At 46.1% G+C, this 20186-nt stretch overlaps 1 protein-coding gene across 1 annotated transcript; it reads right to left on the bottom strand.

Annotated features, from left to right (window-relative positions):
* Positions 1-1259: 1259 nt before the first annotated feature.
* wdr36 (WD repeat domain 36) lies at positions 1260-19450 on the bottom strand. Its single transcript, XM_049604823.1, has 22 exons — positions 19183-19450; positions 13127-13154; positions 12924-13024; positions 12726-12843; positions 12508-12640; positions 12349-12403; positions 12025-12157; positions 11518-11693; positions 10543-10663; positions 10238-10303; positions 6824-6913; positions 6599-6741; positions 6394-6511; positions 6149-6314; positions 5193-5301; positions 5008-5087; positions 4328-4435; positions 3941-4172; positions 3563-3682; positions 3315-3396; positions 1544-1731; positions 1260-1457 (listed from the first exon to the last, which is right to left on the bottom strand). The coding sequence occupies exons 1-22, from the start codon at positions 19327-19329 to the stop codon at positions 1308-1310; spliced, it is 2664 nt and encodes an 887-aa protein (XP_049460780.1). The 5' UTR covers positions 19330-19450; the 3' UTR covers positions 1260-1307.
* Between the last annotated feature and the right edge of the window lie 736 nt (positions 19451-20186).

Genomic DNA, 20186 nt, shown 5'->3' with positions numbered 1-20186 from the left:
CATAATCACAAAAAAACGTCATAGTATAGCATCTGCTCAAAAATCATGAAAAAACGTCATATGTCGTACAGGCACAAGAAAAAAAACATCATGGTATAGCATGTCGTCCATAATCACAAAAAAACGTCATAGTATAGCATCTGCTCAAAAATCATGAAAAAACGTCATATGGCGTACAGGCACAAGAAAAAAAAACATCATAGTATAGCATGTCGTCCATAATCACAAAAAAACGTCATAGTATAGCATCTGCTCAAAAATCATGAAAAAACGTCATATGGCGTACAGGCACAAGAAAAAAAAACATCATAGTATAGCATGTCGTCCATAATCACAAAAAAACGTCATAGTATAGCATCTACTCAAAAATCATGAAAAAACATCATATGTCGTACAGGCACAAGAAAAAAAACATCAGAGTATAGCATGTCGTCCATAATCACAAAAAAACGTCATAGTATAGCATCTGCTCAAAAATCATGAAAAAAAGGTCACATGGCGTACAGGCACAAGAAAAAAACGTCACAGTATAGCATGTCGTCCATAATCACGAAAAAACGTCATAGTATAGCATCTGCTCAAGAATCATGAAAAAACATCACATGGCGTACAGGCACAAGAAAAAAACGTCACAGTATAGCATGTCGTCCATAATCACGAAAAAACATCATAGAATAGCATCTGCTCAAAAATCATGAAAAAATGTCATATGGCGTACAGGCACAAGAAAAAAACGTCACAGTATAGCATGTCGTCCATAATCACCAGAAAACGTCATAGTAAAGTAAGTCGTCCAGAATCACAAAAAAAATGTCGTAGTATAGCATGTGCTCAAAAATCATGAAAAAACATCATAGTATAGCATATCGTCCAAAATCACGAAAAAAAGTCATAGTATAGTATGTCGTCCAAAATCATGAAAAAAAAGGTCATAGTATAGCATGTTGTCCAAAATCATGAAAAAAAACATCTTAGTATAGCATGTCGTCCAAAATCATGAAATAAAAACGTCATAGTATAGCATGTCGTCCAAAATCACGAAAAAAAGTCATAGTATAGTATGTCGTCCAAAATCATGAAAAAAAAAGTCATAGTATAGCATGTCGTCCAAAATCAGGAAAAAAAGTCATAGTATAGTATGTCATCATAAATCATGCACCTGATTAATCTGGAATCACATCAGCTGACTCGTCTCTGAGGCTCCACCCCTTCCACACTACTACGTGTATTATCACAGAAAAACTCACAACACAGAAGCAGAAAGATCAACAACAACTTTTATTAAAAAACAAAGCGGCGTGTGAGTATCACAGCAGGGCACTCTTGGTGTATGAAAGCAGACACAGTGATTGGTCAAATGATGCCTGTAGCTCCACCCACCCTGACTCCAGCCGGGAGGAGAGGCAGAGCAGCGCTGCCATGGTAACAGAGTCCTGTGACACGGAGCGGAGATGGAGCTGAAAGACATGAACATAAAGTAATGACACAGGAAATTGAGGAAACATTTTCACAATAAAAGACTGCTGTGTTCTGATTGGCTGACCTTCAGGAAGAGAGCCAGGTAAGCATGAGCCAGATCAAAGTCCCGTCCACTGGCCAACATGCTATCAATCATGTGAATGAAGGCAAGGAGAAGGCTGCTGGCCCTTCCCTCCTCTGATGTCAAACCGGTCAGCTCGACAGAGAGCGCCGCCGGCCCATAATCCTTCAGGAGACGCAGCGGGTGATCGACTGCACGGAAAAAAAACACTTTATTTATAGCTTATATCAACAGTTTGTCCAAGTTTCATGTTATCATCACACACACACACACACACACACACACACACACACGCACATGCACGCACGTATATATTATCAGCGTCAATGTGTGTGAACAGTGTCTGTGTGAAAGTGTGAACAGTGTCTGTGTGAAGGTGTGAACGGTGTCAGGGTGAAGGTGTGAACAGTGTCTGTGTGAAGGTGTGAACAGTGTCTGTGAAGGTGTGAACAGTGTCAGGGTAAAGGTGTGAACAGTGTCTGTGTGAAGGTGTGAACAGTGTCTGGGTAAAGGTGTGAACAGTCTCTGTACAAAGGTGTGAACGGAGTCTGTACGAAGGTGTGAACAGTGTCTGTACGAAGGTGTGAACAGTGTCTGGGTGAAGGTGTGGATGGAGTCTGTACGAAGGTGTGAACAGTGTCTGTACGAAGGTGTGAACAGTGTCTGGGTGAAGGTGTGAACAGTGTCTGGGTGAAGGTGTGGATGGAGTCTGTACGAAGGTGTGAATAGTGTCTGTACGAAGGTGTGAACAGTGTCTGTACGAAGGTGTGAATAGTGTCTGTATGAAGGTGTGAACAGTCTCTGTACGAAGGTGTGAACAGTCTCTGTACGAAGGTGTGAACGGAGTCTGGGTGAAGGTGTGAACAGTGTCTGTGAAAGTGTGAACAGTGTCTGTGAAGGTGTGAACAGTGTCTGTACGAAGGTGTGAACAGTGTCTGGGTAAAGGTGTGAACAGTCTCTGTACGAAGGTGTGAACAGTGTCTGTACGAAGGTGTGAACAGTGTCTGGGTGAAGGTGTGGATGGAGTCTGTACGAAGGTGTGAACAGTGTCTGTACGAAGGTGTGAACAGTGTCTGGGTGAAGGTGTGAACAGTGTCTGGGTGAAGGTGTGAACAGTGTCTGGGTGAAGGTGTGGATGGAGTCTGTACGAAGGTGTGAATAGTGTCTGTACGAAGGTGTGAACAGTGTCTGTACGAAGGTGTGAATAGTGTCTGTATGAAGGTGTGAACAGTCTCTGTACGAAGGTGTGAACAGTCTCTGTACGAAGGTGTGAACGGAGTCTGGGTGAAGGTGTGAACAGTGTCTGTGAAAGTGTGAACAGTGTCTGTGAAGGTGTGAACAGTGTCAGGGTAAAGGTGTGAACAGTGTCTGTGTGAAGGTGTGAACAGTGTTTGGGTAAAGGTGTGAACAGTGTCTGTACAAAGGTGTGAACGGAGTCTGTACGAAGGTGTGAACAGTGTCTGTACGAAGGTGTGAACAGTGTCTGGGTGAAGGTGTGAACAGTCTGTACGAAGGTGTGAACAGTGTATGAGCGAAGGTGTGAACGGCGTCTTCATGAAGAACATGACTTCCTGTCAGTTAATTGTTTTTACAGATGAGAGAAACGCCTAACCCATCAGAGGAACGTTGTCCCGACCCCGGCATGTATTTGAGGGCTTAACGAAAACCACTGGCCACGCCCCCTGTCCAATAACTGCACAGCATTACAGCTGTCTCCAGGTGTGATATGGTGCGGATGTTGGTCATCAAAATGAAGGAACCAGCTGAGACTCACATGATCCAGACTGAAGAGCTGACTCCAGAGCACAGCTGAACTCTGACCTCTGACACAACGAACCCCAACTCATCAGCTTTGACTGGAAACAAACAAACTATAATTACGAACAATATTACTGTTGTTGTTGTTGTTGTTCAGTAACGTCTCTACAGGAAGTGAAAACACAGATGCCTGACAGCAGGAAAACAGGATTTTAGAAATAAAAGCTCAGCGGGAAAGATAAGAAGACAGAACACGGACTGTACCTGTGTTTCTTGTTCTGTTGCTGGGGGCGACGTGAATCGAGGCGTGAGACCAGGAAGTGTCGGCAGGAAGAACGGAGCGGCAGCCGGAGCAGCAGGGGGCGCCACAGGTTTATTCCTTCTCTACAGACAACACAACACATTCAGCTTCTCAGTGACTGTCATCAACGGCAATGTCATACAAACACATTGTTTCTCTGTTTATTGTTTACTAATAAATCATAAACAGCTCACTGATTGCACCAACACACTGTCCTGTTTATAAGTAAACAGTGTTGTTTTACATGCTCATATTCTCAGACATGGCGCTGTGTGACCTGACTCCATGAAGCTGGGCGGACTCTCACCTGGCGGCAGACTCTCACCTGGCGGCAGACTTACCTTGATGACGTCCAGGTGCAGCAGACTTTTCCACCGGGACTCCGGCAGCAGAGACAGAGTCACAAGCTCTGCCCCCAACTGCTCAGCTGACTCATACGCATCATCAGCCTCTTCTAATGCCACCTCCTGTCCCGACTCGTCTGCAGTGACCCCCGGAAGCATCTCCTCAGCTGGTTGATGGTCAACTGAGAGGGGGCGGAGCCCAACAGGCCCACACAGACTCTTATTGGTCCTGAGGGAGGAGAGCTGCACTGTGATTGGCTGCTGGAAGGATCAGCTGACAGTGACTCATCAATAAAGAAATTAAACTGACAACATATCTGATTGGCTACTGTAACAAAACACTGCAATGTGATTGGTCGGGAAAAAGAGATGATTGGTTCAGACCAGAGGTAGACGCCCAGGCTGTCAACATGAACAGTCGCCAGGAAGTCTCCAGTTGGCGACAAGGACACGCCCACAGGCGCCATGGCAACCAGGAAACAGTCAACAAGACTGAAAAAAGAAAAACATATAATTATTCCTGTTTCTATATAATGATCTCTGTGTGAAGTTGTGAACGGCGCCTGTGTGAAGGTGTGAACGGCGCCTGTGTGAAGGTGTGAATGGCGCCTGTGTGAAGGTGTGAACGGTGCCTGTGTGAAGGTGTGAATGGTGTGAACGGCGTCTGTGTGAAGGTGTGAACGGCGCCTGTGTGAAGGTGTGAACAACGCCTGTGTGAAGGTGTGAACGGCGCCTGTGTGAAGGTGTGAACAACGCCTGTGTGAAGGTGTGAACGGCGCCTGTGTGAAGGTGTGAACAACACATCTGTCCGTCCTGGAAGAGGGATCCCTCCTCAGTTGCTCTTCCTGAGGTTTCTACCGTTTTTTCCCCGTTAAAGGGTTTTTTGGGGAGTTTTTCCTGATCAGCTGTGAGGGTCATAAGGACAGAGGGATGTCGTATGCTGTAAAGCCCTGTGAGGCAAACTGTGATTTGTGATATTGGGCTTTATAAATAAAATTGATTGATTCGAAATTGAATCTGTGTGGCATGGTAATAGTAAAAGCAGTGGACTGTTCCATTTTTACCATCCAGAGGGTAGATCCCAGGTACGAATGGTGCAGTCCATCGCTGCGGTAACCAGCCAGCGGCCATCAGGACTGAATGTCTGAGAAAGAAAAAACAAAGTGAATGCTGTTAGCAGTCTGTTAGCACTCTAGCTTATTCAACACCTTTAGCAAGATGTTAGCCTAGTTAGCTTTAGCGGACCCACCATGTCGTTAATGTTGCCGTGGTGACCAACAAACTTCCTGACCACCCGTCTGGTTTCTATGTCGACCACCAGTAGCGTGAAGTCATCCAGTGCTAATGCTAACATCCCACTAACATAAAAGAAAGAGAACACTGTTAGCTAACTGTATGTGTAGCTTCATGCTAACTGTTAGCTACCTGTCTCCATGGAGCATCATACCAACTGTTAGCTACCTGTGTCTGTATAGCTTTATGCTAACTGTTAGCTATCTGTCCCTGTGTAGCATCATGCTTACTGTTAGCTGCCTGTCTCTGTGTAGCTTCGTGATAACTGTTAGCTACCTGTCTCTGTGTAGCTTCATGCTAACGGTTAGCTACCTGTCTCTGTGTAGCTTCGTGATAACTGTTACCTACCTGTCTTTGTGTAGCTTCGTGCTGTTAGCTACCTGTCTCTGTGTAGCATCATGCTAACTCTTAGCTACCTGTCTGTGTATCTTCGTGCTAACTGTTAGCTACCTATCTTTGCATAGCTTCATGCTAACTGTTAGCTACCTGTCTCTGTGTAGCTTCGTGCTAACTGTTAGCTACCTGTCTTTGTGTAGTTTTGTGCTAACTGTTAGCTACCTGTCTCTGTGTAGCTTCGTGCTAACTGTTAGCTACCTGTCTTTGTGTAACTTCATGCTAACTGTTAGCTACCTGTCTCTGTGTAGCTTCGTGCTAACTGTTAGCTACCTGTCTGTGTAGTTTTGTGCTGTTAGCTGCCTGTCTCTGTGTAGCTTCGTGCTAACTGTTAGCTACCTGTCTTTGTGTAGTTTTGTGCTAACTGTTAGCTACCTGTCTCTGTGTAGCTTCGTGCTAACTGTTAGCTACCTGTCTCTGTATAGCTTCGTGCTAACTGTTAGCTGCCTGTCTCTGTGTAGCTTCGTGATAACTGTTAGCTACCTGTCTTTGTGTAGCTTCGTGATTACTGTTAGCTACCTGTCTCTGTGTAGCTTCATGCTAGCTGGCGCAGCATGTAGCTTCAGCTGCTCTTCCTGTTTCCTGCTCTTAAAGTGCCAGAACTTGAGCAGCCAATCAGAGCCTGTGGTGAGAGTCAACTGGTTCAGGGTATCCGTGGCAAGGCCTCGTACTGCCCCGCTGTGAGCTGGAACAGAAGGGGGCGGGGTTATTGATGGAAGGAGACACAGAATGGACCTATCACAGACAAGAACAGGTGAACACACCTTTCTCCTCATTGCCATAGCAACCACGGTGCAGGCCGGACTGCAGGTTGTAGACGTCGACACGGCCGCACGACGACCCAATCACAGCAAAGTTGCCACAGGAAGTGATGTCGACAGCCTGGAAACAGAGACAGGAAGTCACGTGACCATCAGAGAAAGATGGGGGAGGGACTTAGAGAAACAAAGGGAGTTAAAGTTATGTTACCGTGGCGATACTGGTCCTGCTAGCGGCTGGCGGCTGCAGGTGATGAGCTCCCATGGTGCAGCGCTGGTAGTTCCATGTGGTGGTTGCCAGGCGACCACGGTGACACGCGACAATGCCGTCCCAGTCTGACTGACGAGCGGCAGCTGTCAATCATCAGAGGAGGAAATGGTTAAATGAGATGTTTCCTGTGTGGAGAACGTGATGAGACTGAGTCAGAGTGCCCACCTGAGGAGAACGCTGTGATGGCAGGTAGACGCAGCTCCTCGTAGGACAGCCCCTTCTTCTTCTTCTGCTCCTTTTTCTTGTTGATGGAGCCTGACATACATCACACACACACACACACACACACACACACACACACACACACTGGAGTTGGTTCGTGTTCTCAGCATTTACAGGCGGACCAGATCAAGTGCCTGCACAAGAAAGCTGCTCCTGATTGGTCAGAATCCAGGAAGTAAACAAACCATAGAAGAAGAAGAAATGTGACACTTTCTGATGTCACACTGGAGGACCAACTATGCAGGTTGATGTTAGCACTGCTCATCGAGGCGCCGCTCCGACTAGAAAACAATGTGCTGATGTGTTGGGTGATGAATGTGCAGATTAAGGTCCTGGTCACACAGGAAGTGACTCAGCAGCTCGAGGCGCCATTTTGTTTTAAATCAGAATGAAGCTTTTTGCTCACTGTTGTTGGGACGCACCTTGTGTTTCTGCTCTCTAGGCGCCTGCCGTCTGAATTCCTCGAGTTGCTAAAACTTCAACTCAGGATAGAGGAGCGCCCCACGTCATCGCCACTTTTTTCCCCCATTGTCCAATGGGATGATTTGAGAGGCGGGGCTTCTGTGGTGGTCATGACAACAAGTTTACAGCTGGTAAACAATGGAGGAGAAACTGGTGGTAGTGGTTGCTGGATACCCAGAGCTATACGACCCAATGATAGACAGCAGGTTGTCAAACTGCCCTGAGTCATCCTCATCTCCCCGTCTGTGATGTCACTGCTCTCCTGTCGTCTGTCTAACACGTCTCAGGTAAATAAAAATCAATCAGGTAGCTCCTCTCCCTCTGACCCATAATATGGGAGTTCCACATGGCAGCGTTTTGAGTCCTCTACTTTTCCTCCTTCACATCAGTGACCCTAACGTGTGTCAATATTCTAATTGTTTTCTATGTGTCGATGACACTGTAATGTTTCTGTCTGACACTGACGTCCTTAATCTGACACATCGTCTGATCTGAACCACAAGAAAAAACAGGATGTATGTATTTCATCCCCCTGAAAAAACAGTATCTATGTCCGACCCTGTCCAGTTTGTCAAAGAAACACAGAAACCTGCAGATGTGTCGGAGTATTCCTTGACTCACATCTCACTGATCGACACATTCAGAACTTGACAAAGAATCTCAAATACAAACTGTACGTCAGTAACAAGATCAGACCACATCAGATCTCACCCTGCTGATTCAGACACAAACTGACCCCGTCTCCTCACATGGTCCCTCACCACCAAGGAAACCACTGAGCCAACAGCAAGACAACACAACAGAACCACAGTAACCCCTATCTGTGGACTCGTCACTGCACTCTGTCATTCTAAGGCCCCAACTTTTGAAAACTACACAAATAATCTAACCATTAACCACCTTCGTGGTCGACGTCGGCCGCGTTCTCTGAAGACGCACCACTCAAACTTAACAGTCTCTGAAATGGGATGGTCTGGTCTGCAGAGCATTTCCTGGTTGCATCACCAGTTGTTCTCGCCCCAACTTGTGGGCGTCCCTGTTACCTAGCAACCAGCTGCACTTGAGGAAAGAAGGAGTAAGCTAGTGAGTTAGTTGGTGCTGAATCATGGACCCACAGGTTGGTATTAAATATGTTGATGATGAAGATGATTCACCGCCGTCTGATGTATTTCAGGCTGACGCAGCGTTTTCAGGTAACCATATTAAATTCAGATTGTTTGAGCTGTGAGCTTTTAGCTAACGCAATGTTAGCAACAGTTAAGCATCAGCCAGTTAACTGCACTTAATATATAATCGTCATCAGTGTGCAATGCATCTTGGGATAGGCTGGGCCACGAAGGATTCATCGGTTACATCCTCCAGAGTCTGGGACACAAGGCTGCATCTGAAGGAGCCTTCGATGTGGGACGGCCTCAGTGTCGGTCTTCAGGCGCAGGCGTCGAAGGCTGCAGCCCTGAACTGAGACACCACCTTAAAGCCACAGTGTGTAGGAATTTCTCCCATCTAACGTTGAAATCATATATTGTATTCAAACAGATGGCGCACTCTAGCGCCTCGCTGTTTCAAACATGTATTGCAACTACAGTAGCTGCTGTGTACCAAAAAGCTATGATAACACTGGTGAAACCACGTCATCCGATACTTCATGGAGTACTCATTCAGGCTGCTACACAGACACACGTGACGCGAGTTGACAAACCCCCTCCTCACCATGCTGGCTGTGTTTACAACGTAGGACTATTGGGGCGGATGTAAATTGAAACAAACCAATCACGTCTTGTCCTTTGACAACTGACAAGTGGCTCAACCTCACACACCTCATCCCTCTCCTCGCATTACTGCGCCGATAACAGCTGTTAGTGGCCAGCGGCACTACTGCCGCATAACAAAGTCCCACTCTTTGAGCATGATGCAGGATCATGTATTATGCAGCATCACAGGAGACAGAATCCTCATCGCTAAGAAAGTGCAAAAGGGAATCAAAAAGGCAGCGAGACCGGCAAATTAAAAAAACAAGGGTCAGCATTGGGGTTGCCTTTCCCAGGCGGAGAGAGCTGCTGAAGGAGAAAGGTAATACAATCACAAGCCAGCGCTAACAGCGGCTGACAGCGGCTAACAGTGGCTAACAACTAACAGCTAACAGCGGCGCAGTGATGCAAGGAGAGGGATGAGGCTGTTAGTGATTGGCCGCTAACAGCGGCTAACAGCCAACAGCGGCGCTGGCCTGTGATTGCATTACCATTCTCCCTCAGCAGCTCTCCACCTGGGAAAGGCTACCCCGATGCTGACCCTTGTTTTTTTAATTTGCCGGTCACGCTGCCTTTTCTATTGCCTTTTGCGCTTTCTTGGCGACAAGGATTCTGTCTCCCATGATGCTGCATATGCATGATCCTGCATTATGCTTAAAGAGTGGGAGTTTGTTTCATATTTGCCAGGGTAGTAGCGAGGCGCCTCTCGCTCCTCTCCTTCGGCTCCTCAGTCACGCAGTGCTGACCTGGCTCTCAATGAAAACGCCGAAGGCGGTGCTGTATGTTCCTTGCTGGCGGGTGTATTCTCAAGATGGCGAAACGTAATGGAACCCCACAGACGACTTACCCGCACAATGTACAAACAAATCTGAAATTCTCATTTTACGAGAATAAGTCAGATTATTGGTGGAGGTAATAGTACACCAGTGATGACATATTTATGAATGCAGACATCAATTTTTGCCAATAAACAACTGAAAATGTTACACAATGTCCCTTTAACTTCCTGTCTCACTCAGGAACAGGAAACTAAACTAACCATCCTATTTTACTCCATAAACTCTGATTGGCTGTTACCATGGAAACCAAATCACACAGCGGCTCAGTCTGAGTCTGTGAGCCGAGTGTTTAGTGAGTCTGAACTGACCGTGTCCGAGGTTCTTGTTGAAACGCTCGTGGACGGTGGAGAAGGACTGCAGCGTCCCGTCCTGACCTGCAGGGGGCAGAAGACACGTCTGATTTACTCACAGCGGGACACAGAGACAGTCCGCAAAATATTCAGAAAAACCGTATGAGAAACTATCTGATGAAAAAAGTGCTAAAAAAATGTTTGTGTTTTTTTCATAACTGGATGAAATAAATTAACAGTCCTGAAAGCAAGCAAACAAATAAAACAGGTAAACAAATAAAAATGAATCATGTTCTCTGCAGATGATGAACGTGTTTACTGACCAGCACTGAGGATATTTTTCCCGTCGTTACCGTGGTGACGGATGGTGGTGGGCGGGGCGCTGTGGCCCTGACGACTCCGCAGCAATCTGGCTCCGCCTCCCTCCTGGTCAAATATCCACACCTGAAAAAACACGATAGGTTATCGTTGTGAGAGGAGGAGGAGCTACGCCTTTCACCCTGCACTGGTCTTATGATCCTGTTTAAAGCTCAGGCTTCTGTCGTCACCACCATCACCTCATGACGTCACCTGACCTCGCATGTCGTACAGACGTAGTATTTTGCCGTGATTACATCAGAGTTTCCCCCAGCAGCCGCAGGAGACTATTGTTTGTATAATCTTGCACATATATGGACGTAAAATTAAAACCATAATATCTATAACATGAATTATTTTTACTGCAGAACGGTGAGGCGTCTGAGCTCCCCGTGATCACACTGGGCGCTCGTAATGATGTCACAGCGGTGCGTCATGTGTGGTGTAAAACTGCACAGTGTCGCCAGAGGACTGAAGGATGAATCCATCACATTTTTTCACTCTGTTCATAACAATAATCATATTTTAAAAACTAAGACACTTCAGATCACTGACAGATACTGTCGAAAGATATTTTCTTTATCTTTCGACATTTAAAAATGTTCTGTGTTTTTATTTTGTAGAATACATAAAAAAAAAGAATAAATAAAAACTGATTTTTTATTGATGTGAGGGTCCTACGGACAGAGGGATGTTGTATGCTGTAAATTATCTGAGGCAAATTATGATTTGTGATATTGGGCTTTATAAATAAAACTGAACTGAAATGAACTGAATATATTTTATGACCCCATTTTAATACCATCCAGGAAGTGACATCACCACGGCAGACACTGGTTCAGAGAGTTAATAATTAAGTGAACCAAATAAAACACATCTTATCAAAAATAAATCAACACATGAACATGTGGTGATGACATCACACCTGTCTGATGTTTTACCTTGATGGCATTGTCGGCTCCGTTAGTGACCAATAGCGGCTCCCCGTGCAGGAAGGTTGCGGCGGCGATGGCCGTGCTGTGGGCGTGTCTCTGCTGAGTGATCAGCTGACGGCGCTCCAAATCCCAGAATGCAATGTGGCCCTGAGGACTGCCCGACACCAGGGTGGGAGGACCATCTGACACAGAGAAGGACATTATTTCAAAAACGGTCATGAAGTCTCCCGGTCAATAAACACCGACAGAAAAACGCAGACTTATTGTAACGTTCCCAGAACGCTGTGGGAGGATTACTTAAAGGACAACCTGCGGGGAACGTGATACAAATGACACTGAAAACGTTCTTCCATGTGGTTATTACAACGTTGGGAACGTTTGGTTTATCAAACCCATCGGAACAACGTTCTTACAACGTTGTGGGGGGGTTACCGAAATGGGAACCTGGAGGGAGCCTGCCAGGAACGTTACGGGAACGTTCTGTGAAGAACCTGTCTCATATTCCACCCTCACCTGTTCTGAAAGCGAGCGAGCTGATTGGTCCCCAGTCCTGCGTGAAGCTCATCAGCATCTCGTCCAATCGGATGTTGTGAATGATGATGCGTCCCGTCGCTGTGCCAACGCCAACCACATCTACAGCGGGACTCTGGGAAATGATGGTTAGAATAAAAGAGTGAATAAATACGATGTTTTCCTTTCGGCAACATTCAGACGACATTAACTTTGTTTACAAAAGATTAAAGTTCAGATTTATTCTTTTAGAATTATGAAAAGTTTAAATAAAAACAAACAATAAAAAGAAAACAAACATCAGGCTCGATGAGTGAAGTGACCGACCTGCTGCAGGACTGTGACTCGAGCCGACCAGCCACCAAACGTGAACAACAACTTACTGAAAACACAAACAGGAAACATCTGGTTAGAGACGTCAATGACTGATCACAGATCACGTGCTGCAGTCGAGAGGCCCGTTAGCCAGGACGCTAACATGCTAACCTGGTCTTGATGTTCCACAGCTGCAGTGCACCCTGGGAGCTCCCCAGCAGCACTTTGTTCAGGTAGGTGCTGGGGTGCATCATGGCTGACACGTCGAAGGTGGCGAGGTCGAACTGCAGCCGCAGGTAGATGTCTGACGGAGACAGAGAGGCATGATGGCTAACAGGACAGGCAACAGAAAGAAGTAGGTGAGAGTGTGTGAAGCTCCACCCCCTCACCCCCGCTCTGTACGTCCCACACGATGACATCACCGCCGCTGTCGGCTGAGATCAGCTGATCACCCAGAGGAAGCAGCAAACGCACTTCCTGTTTGTGTCCATGGTAACACATCACCACCTGTACAGAGAGTGCAGAGGGTCATGTCAGTGTGGCGTCCTGTCTCTGTCCCCTCTTGTCTGTTCAGAAAGTTTTGTCACCTCTTTGTTCCGGGCGAAGGCGCTGATGAGGCACCCGGCGGCGGCAAACACCAACATCCTGTCTGCTGCCACACAGCTGATGTCATCTGACAGGCTGTTACCTGAGCAACCACCACATCACATCACAACAAAGCAGCCAATCGGCGAGCAGAGCTCTCACCACCATCATCATCACAGTTTGCAAAGGGTTGAAATGTACTCACTGACAGCGACGATCCCCAATCTGTTCACCTGAAACACATCGACACACCGATCAATACGCTGATCAACACACTGATCAACATGCTGATCATTACGCTGATCAACACACTGATCAACACGCTGATCAATACATTGATGAACACGCTGATCATCACACTGATCAACACGCTGATCATCAGGCTGATCAATACATTGATGAACACGCTGATCATCACACTGATCAACACGCTGATCATCACACTGATCAATATGCTGATCAACACGCTGATCATCACACTGATCAATATGCTGATCAACACGCTGATCAATACATTGATGAACACACTGATGAACACGCTGATCAATACATTGATGAACACACTGATGAACACGCTGATCAATACATTGATCAACACGCTGATCATCAAGCTGATCAACACGCTGATCATCAGGCTGATCAATACATTGATGAACACGCTGATCATCACACTGATCAACACGCTGATCATCAGGCTGATCAATACATTGATGAACACGCTGATCATCACACTGATCAATATGCTGATCATCACGCTGATCAACACGCTGATCAATATATTGATGAACACGCTGATCAATATGCTGATCAACACGCTGATCAACACACTGATCATCACGCTGATCAATATATTGATGAACACGCTGATCAATATGCTGATCAACACACTGATCAATATATTGATGAACACGCTGATCAATATGCTGATCATCACGCTGATCAATATATTGATGAACACGCTGATCAATATGCTGATCAACACACTGATCAATATATTGATGAACACGCTGATCAATATGCTGATCAACACGCTGATCAACACGCATTGATGAACACATTGATGAACACGCTGATCATCACGCTGATCAACACACTGATCAATATGCTGATCAACACGCTGATCAACACGCATTGATGAACACGTTGATGAACACGCTGATCATCAAGCTGATCAACACGCTGATCATCACGCTAATCAATACATTGATGAACACGCTGATCATCATGCTGATCAACACACTGATCAATACACTGATGAACACATTGATGAACACGCTGATCAATACGCTGATCAACACGCTGATCATCACGCTGATCAACACACTGATCAATACATTGATGAACACGCTGATCAATATGCTGATCAACACGCTGATCATCACGCTGATCAACACACTGATCAATACATTGATGAACACGTTGATCAACACGCTGATCAACACGCTGATGAACACGCTGATCAACACGCTGATCAACACACTGATCAATACATTGATGAACACGTTGATGAACACGCTGATCATCACGCTGATCAACACACTGATCAATACATTGATGAACACGCTGATCAACACGCTGATCAACACGCTGATCATCACGCTGATCAACACACTGATCAATACATTGATGAACACGTTGATGAACACGCTGATCATCATGCTGATCAACACGATGAGTGGATTTCCTACTGAAACACGGCGTACGCTGAAATCCAGAAAACGTTGTACGCACAAAAACATCCAGATGTATGAATCTGTGCGTACACATTAATCCAAGTAAATTTCCTTTGTACATCCCAATCAACGTGGAACTGAGCACATGTTGGAGTACCCGACCCCTCCCTGTCCACGCCCCCATTCAAATATTCAAATCATATTTAAATGAACTGAGATTCCCCTCTCTGCACCATCAGAAAACTAAAACAAAAGAATGAGTAAGATGGGAAAAAGAAAAACTTAACAGAATGTGAAGTGGAGGCTCTACTCACTGAAGTGGAGACTCTACTCACTGAAGTGGAGACTCTACTCACTGAAGTGGAGGCTCTACTCACTGATGTGGAGGCTCTACTCACTGATGTGGAGACTCTACTCACTGATGTGGAGGCTCTATTCACTGAAGTGGAGGCTCTACTCACTGATGTGGAGGCTCTACTCACTGATGTGGAGGCTCTACTCACTGAAGTGGAGGCTCTACTCACTGATGTGGAGACTCTATTCACTGAAGTGGAGGCTCTACTCACTGAAGTGGAGGCTCTACTCACTGATGTGGAGGCTCTACTCACTGATGTGGAGGCTCTACTCACTGAAGTGGAGGCTCTACTCACTGAAGTGGAGGCTCTACTCACTGAAGTGGAGGCTCTACTCACTGAAGTGGAGGCTCTACTCACTGAAGTGGAGGCTCTACTCACTGATGTGGAGGCTCTACTCACTGAAGTGGAGGCTCTACTCACTGATGTGGAGGCTCTATTCACTGAAGTGGAGGCTCTACTCACTGATGTGGAGGCTCTACTCACTGAAGTGGAGACTCTACTCACTGAAGTGGAGGCTCTACTCACTGATGTGGAGGCTCTATTCACTGAAGTGGAGGCTCTACTCACTGATGTGGAGGCTCTACTCACTGAAGTGGAGACTCTACTCACTGATGTGGAGGCTCTACTCACTGATGTGGAGGCTCTATTCACTGAAGTGGAGGCTCTACTCACTGAAGTGGAGACTCTACTCACTGAAGTGGAGGCTCTACTCACTGAAGTGGAGGCTCTACTCACTGATGTGGAGGCTCTATTCACTGAAGTGGAGGCTCTACTCACTGATGTGGAGGCTCTACTCACTGAAGTGGAGACTCTACTCACTGATGTGGAGGCTCTACTCACTGATGTGGAGGCTCTATTCACTGAAGTGGAGGCTCTACTCACTGATGTGGAGGCTCTACTCACTGAAGTGGAGGCTCTACTCACTGAAGTGGAGGCTCTACTCACTGATGTGGAGACTCTACTCACTGAAGTGGAGACTCTACTCACTGAAGTAGAGGCTCTACTCACTGAAGTGGAGGCTCTACTCACTGATGTGGAGGCTCTACTCACTGAAGTGGAGGCTCTACTCACTGATGTGGAGGCTCTACTCACTGAAGTAGAGGCTCTACTCACTGATGTGGAGGCTCTACTCACTGAAGTGGAGACTCTACTCACTGAAGTGGAGGCTCTACTCACTGATGTGGAGACTCTACTCACTGAAGTGGAGACTCTACTCACTGAAGTGGAGGCTCTACTCACTGATGTGGAGACTCTACTCACTGAAGTGGAGACTCTACTCACTGAAGTGGAGACTCTACTCACTGAAGTGGATGCTCTACTCACTGAAGTGGAGGCTCTACTCACTGAAGTGGAGGCTCTACTCACTGAAGTGGAGGCTCTACTCACTGATGTGGAGGCTCTACTCACTGAAGTGGAGGCTCTACTCACTGAAGTGGAGACTCTACTCACTGAAGTGGAGACTCTACTCACTGAAGTGGAGGCTCTACTCACTGATGTGCTGATGTGCAAAAATGTATTGTGGCATGCTGTCCTCCAGCATCAATACCAAACGCAGGAGGAGTGTGTGAGGCTGTCAGTGCTGTGGGGTCAGAAAAGTGTTCACACAGTAGGGTTGGGTCGGTATGAGAAAAAAAAAAACGGTCCGGTTTTTGTAAAAAAACAAAACAAAAAACAAAAACAAAAAAAAAAACAAAAAAAAAACAACACATCAAGTCGGTAATACTGGATTTTCACCACTTGGGGGCGCAATTGACTCATTTAAAATAAAAAACGACCTTAGGACAACAGAGTGACGGTAACAAGTTGTTTCTTTTATTCATTACAAATAAATTTTGCAGCTTACTCAGTCAGTGCAAACAAGGGTTGCCTCCTTCGTCTGGCTCAAAGACAGAGTACCAGACCGAATTTGTATTACCGAGAACCGACCCAACCCTAACACACAGAATTAAAAAAAGAAGTGGTCCGACATTAAGGTGGACGTGAAGCGGAGGACGGCTGTCCACCACCACAGTGTGGCCATAACGGGGGGGGGGGGGGGGCAGGAGAGGAGGAGCTCACCCTGTTTGAACAGAGAGTTGCCACAACTGTGGGTGACTCTGCTCTCTGAGGGGTGGGGGAGCATATGTGGGTAAATACCTATACCAGGGCTCGACAGTGCGAGCGTTTCACTCACATTTGCGACTAAAAATAGGTGTGTGCGACCTGTAAAAAATATTTAGGGGCACATGTGCGCATGAAAAAAATCAGCCGAAGCAGCCTATATTTTTGTCAATAAAAAAATATGATAATCTAACTGCAAATGTTTGAGGAACTCCAGCCGCCTTCCCTCTTCCCCGTGTGACACGGTTATGGGTGGTTTCCAAGCCACTGTCGGCACAATGAATGTAAGTCCCACTGTCGGCAGCGTGGAAATAAGTCAAAGTGTGGCGGAGACGGACCGGGTGAATCTCCGGGGAAGCCTGCTCCGTTCTCCCCGTAGTTCAAATAATTTCAACTCTGAGTGCAGCGCTCAGGCGGAAAATCAGTGCGGTGCGCGACGCCAAGGGTAGCGGTGCTGCTTTGTCAGGCGTTGCTGCCCTCTCCATAGACAAACAATGGGACAGCCAGCGCAAAGCGGTTTTACAGCTGATCATGCGTAGAGGCCTTTAGAGACTGTTTGCCACGGTACCGCTGCTGGGCAGGGTGGAAATAAAGCCCTTTTCACACACAGCACGCAAAGCGCAGACCTCCGCTGACGAACCCATTCATTGTGTATGTGCTACCGCGGCGCAAGAGTGCAACGCTCTGCCGCCGAGCTGAGATGCGCGCGAGAGGCGCACGCCGCCAGCCTGCGCTCGAATTGAAATTTTTTTAATTTCACCGCAATGCGCTGTGACAATACCTTGGCACCGCGAGTCCAATAGCTAAGAAGAGCCTGAAGTAGATCCGGAAGAGATAATCATATTGCAAAGATAAAATATATATAAGATAATAACATTAAAGACAAAATTAAAATGCAATACTTTTTCAAAACTTGATGATTTTACCTTTCTGTACATTTTGTATACAAATTCATTAAATAATTTTGCTTGTAAAAGTCTATTTGCATCACGTTTATTACGGAAAACACATTATTTGATCAATTTACATTGTGCCCCTAAAGTTCTTTGTGCGCTCCTTAAGCCTAATTTATGGTGCTACGTTAAATCAACAACGTCGCTATGTCGGCAGGTACGTGGCTACGCAGAAGGCTCGCTGTAGCCCCCGGCGTAGCCTGACGTGCACCTCCCCAAAAATGTAACTACACGTCAAGGCGACACAGACCCAGCGCAGACCGAGAGGGCTGTGATTGGTTTGCTTGGTAGCAACGCATTTCCGGTTCTGTATTTCCAGATTGCACCATCCCCGCCATCTTGTAAACATCTTCTGTTGCGATGCAGATGTTGCAGTATTAAGGCCCATTTATGCTCAATGTTCAATACGGATACAGACGGAGCCGTCTGTCCGTGCTCCGCGTTCATTTCTCTGTGACCGGAAAAGCCAGAAGCTAAACAAAGAATCAACTAGAGACGACGATAACCGTTCAGTAAATGAACGCAGCCTCCTACCACTCTGGCGGTGAATTGCACCGCAACGAAATGGAGTGACGGAGAAGTTTGAAGGGTTCACGACGGCGTCACGGCAACGACGTAGGTACGTCGTAGGTTGAAAAGGTACCTTTTCAACTTAGGAGCACATGTGGTCCTTGGGAAAAAAGTTAGCGTTAAGCCCTGACCTATACATCTGTGTAACTCATACGGGTCAGACAACAGCCTGCTCACAGAGGTTCATGTGTAAATGTTGTGTGTATGGCATTATTTGGTTTGAAATAAATCTTTTGAATTCAAATTTAAACACGGCAGTACATGAAAGGTGTGTTAATTGTTCATGTGTGTCTGATGTGCACATCACTCTGAGGACTGATTGTTTTCACGTGTATTTATTACAACAGTTTCCCAGCATCACCTCTAAGTGTCGCCAAAGGATCAACAGCTGTAGAAACGTGCGTACGCCAGCCATGAAGTTGGCGTGAGGCAGCGCACATTTCACTCTTGACAGATTTTAACTTTGCGTGGAAAAAGACGTACGCCACGTTTTTGTGCGTACGCACCCTTTGTACATGAGGCCCCTGGACTTCCTGTCCCGTCCTGTGTCTCACTAATAACAATGTTTACCTGTTTGTCTGTGTAAACAACATAAATAAAGGTTCTTACATTGTACGTGTGGAAACATCTGCCCACCGACGTCACCACGTAAAACTCCCGGTGCTTCTTGTGGTACCGGAGCGCGTGCGGTACGTGGTTCGAATAAAGTCCCAGAACCCGGAACCCGGAGAACAAAGAGCTGCCGCCGCCCGGCATATCCGGTCCGGTTCGGTTCGGTACCAGCGGAGGATCAAACACTGAACAAACAACGGCAGAGTTTCACCGGACAGACTGAGCTGAACAGAGATGCACACAACACATGGAGGAGCGCCGAGGAACTGAGTCCGACTGGAAATAACCCGCTCCAACACGAAGGTTCCGGAAGACAAGACATTACACACAGACTGGAAACAACCCGCTCCAACACGAAGGTTCCGGGAAATCAAAAAGAAATAATATAAATATCAATGTACAGAAACCAAAGGTATACATGTATATGTATATATGTGTGTGTATATTATTTAAAAAATAATGATTTCAAAACCACAAGGAAAATAACAATAATTAAATAATGACACAAATGTAGTACTAATCAATCTAATATTAACATAATAAAAATCTCTCATAATATGAAACTGCTCTGGATTCACAAAAAGGAAGACGAGGGTGTAAAAGGATAAATAATATACTCATTTGTTGTGGTGTAAATGTAAAGGGTTGGGGAAAAAAGCCATTGTAATAAGTGAAAGAAAAACTGACCCCCCTCTATTATTTTTTTCATGTATTTGGACATATAAATGATTTCTTTATTAATTAGTTCATCACAGACATGAGTCAGTCCCTCTTAACATTTAGGATAAATGTTGCTGCTATTTTCTTGCGACAGTAGGTGTCGCTGTAGGACCAGGCACAGTAGGGGACAGACAACTTAAACCCGTGTGGTCATGTGATCGGCAGAATAAACATGGCGGTCGAGTTGATCGCAGATGAATAATTTGTCACTGTTCCTTACTGCTTCACAGCTTCACAGACCTCCCAGGACTGTGTGGCGAAAATAGCTACTGGCCCAGGTA

The sequence above is a fragment of the Epinephelus fuscoguttatus genome, linkage group LG18 (assembly GCF_011397635.1).
Source record: "Epinephelus fuscoguttatus linkage group LG18, E.fuscoguttatus.final_Chr_v1".
Taxonomy (NCBI): Eukaryota; Metazoa; Chordata; class Actinopteri; order Perciformes; family Serranidae; genus Epinephelus; species Epinephelus fuscoguttatus.
Note: the sequence above shows the minus strand (reverse complement) of the source record. Positions and strands in the feature narration are given on the sequence as shown.

Bases quoted from the DNA above. Each gene is read 5' to 3' on its own strand.
- wdr36 (XM_049604823.1), bottom strand. From the start codon at position 19,329: ATGCCGGGCGGCGGCAGCTCTTTGTTCTCCGGGTTCCGGGTTCTGGGA. The intron at 6,742-6,823 runs GTGGGCACTCTG...GATGATTGACAG, and splicing joins CATCACAGCGTTCTCCTCAG to CTGCCGCTCGTCAGTCAGAC. The intron at 6,512-6,598 runs GTAACATAACTT...CTCTGTTTCCAG, and splicing joins GCAGGACCAGTATCGCCACG to GCTGTCGACATCACTTCCTG.